At 36.6% G+C, this 5,944-nt stretch overlaps 1 protein-coding gene across 1 annotated transcript; it reads right to left on the bottom strand.

Moving 5' to 3' along the window:
• Positions 1 to 42: 42 nt before the first annotated feature.
• On the bottom strand, positions 43 to 1,578 carry LOC134825769 (girdin-like). The gene has a single exon (XM_063837976.1). It carries the CDS (start codon positions 1,548 to 1,550, stop codon positions 93 to 95), a length of 1,458 nt encoding a protein of 485 aa, XP_063694046.1. The 5' UTR covers positions 1,551 to 1,578; the 3' UTR covers positions 43 to 92.
• Positions 1,579 to 5,944: the final 4,366 nt, after the last annotated feature.

The raw sequence follows: 5,944 nt of genomic DNA, 5'->3' as shown, positions 1-5,944 counted from the left end.
TTAGTATATTACAATATTGTAATGTTTACTCTTAGTCTGTGCCTCTTTAATCAGATATGGGTCCAGATGATATAGTTTGATCTGGTGTTAGATCAGTGTACCTTGTACGGAGACCTGGGACGGGGGGACGGAGATCGATGAATTTTTTCAGCCATGTTTTCGATATCTTCCCATCTTCTAGTCTCAAGTGATTTGTTGAGCCGGGCTTCTGATGCCAGGTCTGAAACCTTGGACTTTAGGAATTCTATCTCAGATGCAAGACTACCGACTTCTGATGTTTTTAAGTCTAACTTGGATTGAAGGTCAATCACTTGGTCAAGGAGCAGGTTTTTATCTTTACGAAGGGAGGAGACTTCATGAGATTTGGCATCCTTGGTGATTTCCACGTCCGCAAGTTTGTTTCGCAGAAGAGTTTCGTTAGCTCGATTAGCTGAAATGTCAGCATCAGTTTCGGCAAGCTTACAGAGATAGTTTTTAGCTTTCTTCTTTTCTTTCGCCACGTTGTCATTGAGGTTATCTATTTCATCTTGAAGGTGCTTATTTCTATATTTCAAAGTGGCAATTTCATCTGAATCCATGGATCTTTGTATGGACTGCTTCTCATATAGTTCTCTCTCCTTACCAAGCTGAACTTTGAGGTCACACAACTCTTCTCTCAAGATTGAATTAGTTTTTGAAGTGTAGTTTGAATCTTCCAAAGCTTTTTCTTTCAAGCTTTTATCCAATTCAGAGGTTACCTCAAGTTCTCTCATTCGTACTCGCATATCAGCCAGTTTTGTTCTCATATCTGTGATGGCTGCTTCTTTTAGTTCTGTTGCCTGAGTGAGATATCTCGTCTCCAAATCACCAAGTTGTTGCTTGAACTGCTTTATTTCCAACTTTTTGTCCACAAGATCCTCTCTCAAATCTTTGTTGGTACCAAGTGTGCGATCTAACTGGTCACGTACAACAGCCAGTCTACTTTTTGTGTCAAGACATTCACTTGTTGTGGCCATCTTCCTCTCTTCAGCTGCTTCCAACTGTATAGCCAGTTGTTTTGTTGAGAGAGTGGTGTCATCCACTTTGTGTCGTAATGTAGCAATCTCATCAAGCAGATGTGATTTTTCAGCAGTTGCTGTTTGTTTCAGGGATTTTAACTCCTTGACATACTGCCTTCTCTCCATCTCAGCAGCATCAGCTTCTATCTCTTTGCGCCTGATCTCACTCTTAAGGGAATCTTGTTCAATTTCAACATCTTTGAGCCTTCGTCTCCATTTGGAAGCTTCATCTGCTGCACTATGTTTGGAGAGGGTATCTGCTTTTTGGGCTTGATCGCGTAAAAAGTTTGCTTCAAGTTCAAGGAAGTATACTTGCTGCTGCAAGTTTTTGATGTATTCACTCTCAACAGTAGCCAGGTCTAATCCAGCTGAGCCCAAAGATTTATTGAGAGTAGAGTTGGCAACATTCTTAGACTTTCCAAAACTAGCACTCCTTCTGAGGGAGCTATTATACTTGGGTGTTGACTTTGAGACAGGTGATCTCAGAGGAGATTTAGAACGGTATAGCGACATTCATCGACTAGAATGTGGTCTGAACATAAATTTAGGTTAGAATAATATTAATTTAAATGAACTCTCCGATTAGAGTAAATTAACAACATAACATAATAGATTAATATAAAAACCTCTGGAATTACCAACACCATGGCTACGGGGCGGGCTACTGAAATCAAAACTAAATACAGTAAAACCTCTCAGTAAAACCTCTCTAGAACCTATCTTCCGATAGTAAGAGCTTTTACTGTTTGATACTCAAGAATTATAAAAACCACCCTACCATGTACCTATTTGTGACCACTTAATCATTTGCAATCATAACACACCATGTACTACCCCTGCTGGATAAAAGTTCGGGAAAATGATGCCTCCCTATGGAGAACCTTAGAGAAACAGTAAAATTCTCTTTTCGACAAATCAAATCAAATCAAATCAAATCAAATCAAAAAATAATGAAACATCATCACATGTCATCATAAATATTCTATAAAAATTAAGTCGTTTTACATTTGGTTGCAATTAGAGAACTCTGTTATCAGCTGTCGTAACTTGCGATAAGAAGTGCTTGTCTTTTAGTGTGATCGTTGTGTGGCCTGATACAAGAACTGTACATTGGAATATACACGATGCAGCACTCATACCATGAACATACGAAGCATTTGGTCGATGACCCCGATAATGAAGATCTGTTTAATGCCAGGCATGCAGATCAGGTAGCAAGAGCTACAAACAGTATTTTTAATGAAATGTGTCACAAACTGGATGTTAAGGAATAGGGAGATCTTGTATTAAAAACCTGAACAAGAGTTCAGTTTCGAAAGAAAAACTGTGTGATTGGCTGCAAACTGTTTGTTTCATTTGCTAATGGCTGCGGAGAGAGTAGATAAACAAAACATTTCATTAATCGCGGAGCAGAAAACTGTCATTGATTTGCAAAAGAAGCTCATTGAAAAGAAGGACGAAGAACTCAAGTATCATAAATGTCAACCAAATAAATATTTCTTTACTGTTTACTGTTTACTAAAATGTCAAAATTACCAAATATTAATTGTATAATATAATATTTTGCTTATTTGGAGAAATGTAGACCTTGTTCAGTATTTGTCAAAATTGATGTTAAGAACCAACAACGATGAAATGAAATATATTTGCGCCAGATACATAATATTATATTCTTATCGGCAGATCGATTTCAATATGACCTCTTTTGTGATTTGAGACATCGATTTTGGGGAAACACTTTAATATGCACGGTTTTAGGAAGTCATTTTAGCATTTTGTATTTTACTGCACAATTTTTGTATTGTGTCTTCGATCTATCAGCCAAAATATTGTTTAGTGAAGAACGAATTATAAAGGCGCAAATTTGTTCAATATCACCAAATGCGCATAAATTTCTTTTTACCAGTTTAACAAATTTTATCCGATATTAAAAAAATTTGATTGACGATGTCAACATATCGAGCATTTTTCATATGAACGTTGTATGACCTTGTATCACATTGTGACCCCACGGTCGTTTCATTCACATAGCCATGTGTTTAATAAGTATTTTGTTTCTCTAGCGTCTAATTTAAACGGGGCATATAATGAAATTGGAGAACTAACTATTAACAATCTTCCTAGTTTTTATGACTACCTGCCTAGAGCAAACACGTCCAGTATTTTCATGAATGACTGTACAGCTGACGAGGTTAGAATGATATTATCTGAACTGAAGAATGGGAAGTCATCCGACATCCCAATACACGTAGTTAAAGAATCGTCTAGAGTGATCTGTCCTATACTATCTTTATTATACAATGAATGCATGAGGAATGGAGTATTCCCAGATGATTTAAAGACTGGGAGAATCAGTCCGATCTATAAGAAGGATAATGAGGAATTGCTGGAAAACTATAGGCCAGTATCAACCTTAGCTGTTTTTGGTAAGATATTTGAAAAAATTATTTACAACAGACTGTATAGCTTCTTTCAGTCCCAGAAAATGATTTACGAGAACCAGTACGGATTTAGAAAAAATCATTCCACAAGCCATGCCCTCAACTCCTCAGTGAATTACATAGAATCCTGTCTTAGCAAAAAACTGCATGTGCTTGGAATATTTATTGACCTATCTAAAGCGTTTGACACGATCTCACATGAAAAACTACTTAATAAGCTAGACAACTATGGAATACGTGGAAACACCAATAGACTCATCGCTAGTTATCTCTCTAATAGATATCAATATGTCTCTGTACTGGGCGAGGAGTCTGACAAGCTGCCTGTTCTCTTTGGAGTTCCACAAGGCTCTTGTCTCGGACCCCTGCTATTTATAATATATGTTAACGACTTATTTAGAACAACTGATCTGGGCAAGTTCATACTATTTGCAGATGACACAAACATATTTGTAGTAGATGAATGTAGAAAAAAACTGTATGAAAGAGCAAACGAAATTCTCCGTTTGTTACACCAGTACATGAAATGCAACCTATTACATATAAATGTAAAGAAATGCTGCTACATTCACTTCAAGCCGTCACGTACAGCTACTGATAATGAGGCAGATAACGAATCAGAATACATACTAACTCTGAATAATACGGTAATAAAGCAAGTTAAAGAGACCAAGTTTTTAGGTGTTATTATTGACGAAAAGCTAAAATGGGATGTTCAAATAAGAGCCCTCAACTCGAAACTTAGATGTGAGATCGGAAGACTCAGTAGAATACGACATGTTATCCCGAAAAAACACCATAAAGAATTGTACCACACGTTATTTGAGTCTCACCTAAGATTTGGAATATCGGTATGGGGTGGGTCGAGTAACAATATGCTTCAACCTATCTTCATCACTCAGAAAAAATGTATCAGAATACTATTTGGTGACCTTGAAGCATATCTAGATAAGTTTAGAACATGTGCCAGAACACGTTGTATAGATGAACAAATCCTAGGAAGGGAATTCTTTGAAAAAGAGCATACAAAGCCGTTGTTTAACAAGAACGGCCTTCTTACCGTCCACAACCTGTACAAATACACATGTCTATTAAAACTGTTCAAAATTGTCAGATTAGAATCTCCAATCTCACTCCTATCTTTACTCCACAGATCACCATCACAAAGACGTTCAGACCAGTTCATCACCCCGAACCCATCCTCCTCTTTCATTTATCAATCAACAAAAATGTGGAACGACTGTCGAAAAATTGACAGTTTGATAAGCTTTACTAAGTCAACAAACTTAGTTAAAGTAACACTGAAAAGTGAGCTACTCAAGATACAGCCCAGGTACGAAGAATTAGAATGGACAGAATTAAACTTCGATAAGAATGAGCTTGTGTTTTAAAACAGAGTCCTTTGACTTGGTTATTTTAAAATTGAAGAATCTTTTGGCCACAACTCACTTCGTTCGCATTATAGATTCACATTCACTTTCACTTTCACCATCACGCACAGTACAGGGTCATACCTCAATACCAAATTATTATAGGGCACAAGAACAAATTTGTTTACAATTATCAAAATTTGTTGAGCCCAGCAGCTTTCCTCTCTTCCCCCGTCGTCTGGAGTGTGTGATTTTTGTCGATGTCCGAGCTCTTATACTTATCATTAGTTTATGGTTAACTTTCTGTGATTGGACTCGGTATTTTCGTCCTGGCCGAGTGGGACGATGCTTGCTCGCCAGTTAAGCTTACTGCAGTAGATAACACTAATTTCTACAAACTGTAGAATATTAAATATAAAATGTGTCCAGTATGGCGCAAATGCATAATTTGATTATTTTTCGACGCTGTCGTCGGGTTGAGAGTTATCCGAAATAACTGCATGCCCCTACGATTGCGTCACCACTGGTGAGCAAGCATTTGTTTGTTGTTTAGTTGTGTTGAAAGGGAACATTACTTGATTAATTCATCCATTCGGATTTTAATAACGATGAGCTATGATATATATACCGTTCATCTAAGATTATTGGATCAATTTTATTATATGATAAGATTTTATAAACGAACTTGGCACACAAAAGATTATAATGCGGAGGTTGGCTGGCTCTTTTATAATAAATACGACACTCCAATTTACAGAATGCTTGTTATAGAATAAAATAAATAAATATTATCAGACTATAGGAAAACAAACCTACGTTCTGCTTTCATAGTTTAAACAATAGTGAGTTCTAAACATAAATATAACAGCTTTAAACCGACTAAGTATGAATGAGTGAAATACCTGACAATCTACACTCCTATAAAAATTAAAAAAGCAAGCATGAGTAACTCGTAGTGATGTATGATTTCTGAGGTTCTGTAAATGCGCAGGGCACCTTCGAGCTTATATTATTCACCTTACTGAGGCAGTCAACCAACGCGCGGCTTTATTTTTATGATATGATATGTTTTGATTGTTATTAATAAATACCAAAA

Source organism: Bolinopsis microptera, unplaced genomic scaffold (genome assembly GCF_026151205.1).
Source record: "Bolinopsis microptera isolate Bmic1 unplaced genomic scaffold, MBARI_Bmic_1.0 sca71, whole genome shotgun sequence".
Classification (NCBI taxonomy): Eukaryota; Metazoa; Ctenophora; class Tentaculata; order Lobata; family Bolinopsidae; genus Bolinopsis; species Bolinopsis microptera.
This window is presented reverse-complemented; position numbering and strand designations above follow the sequence as displayed.

Coding starts and splice junctions, on each gene's coding strand:
- LOC134825769 (XM_063837976.1), bottom strand. CDS start 1,550: ATGTCGCTATACCGTTCTAAATCTCCTCTGAGATCACCTGTCTCAAAG.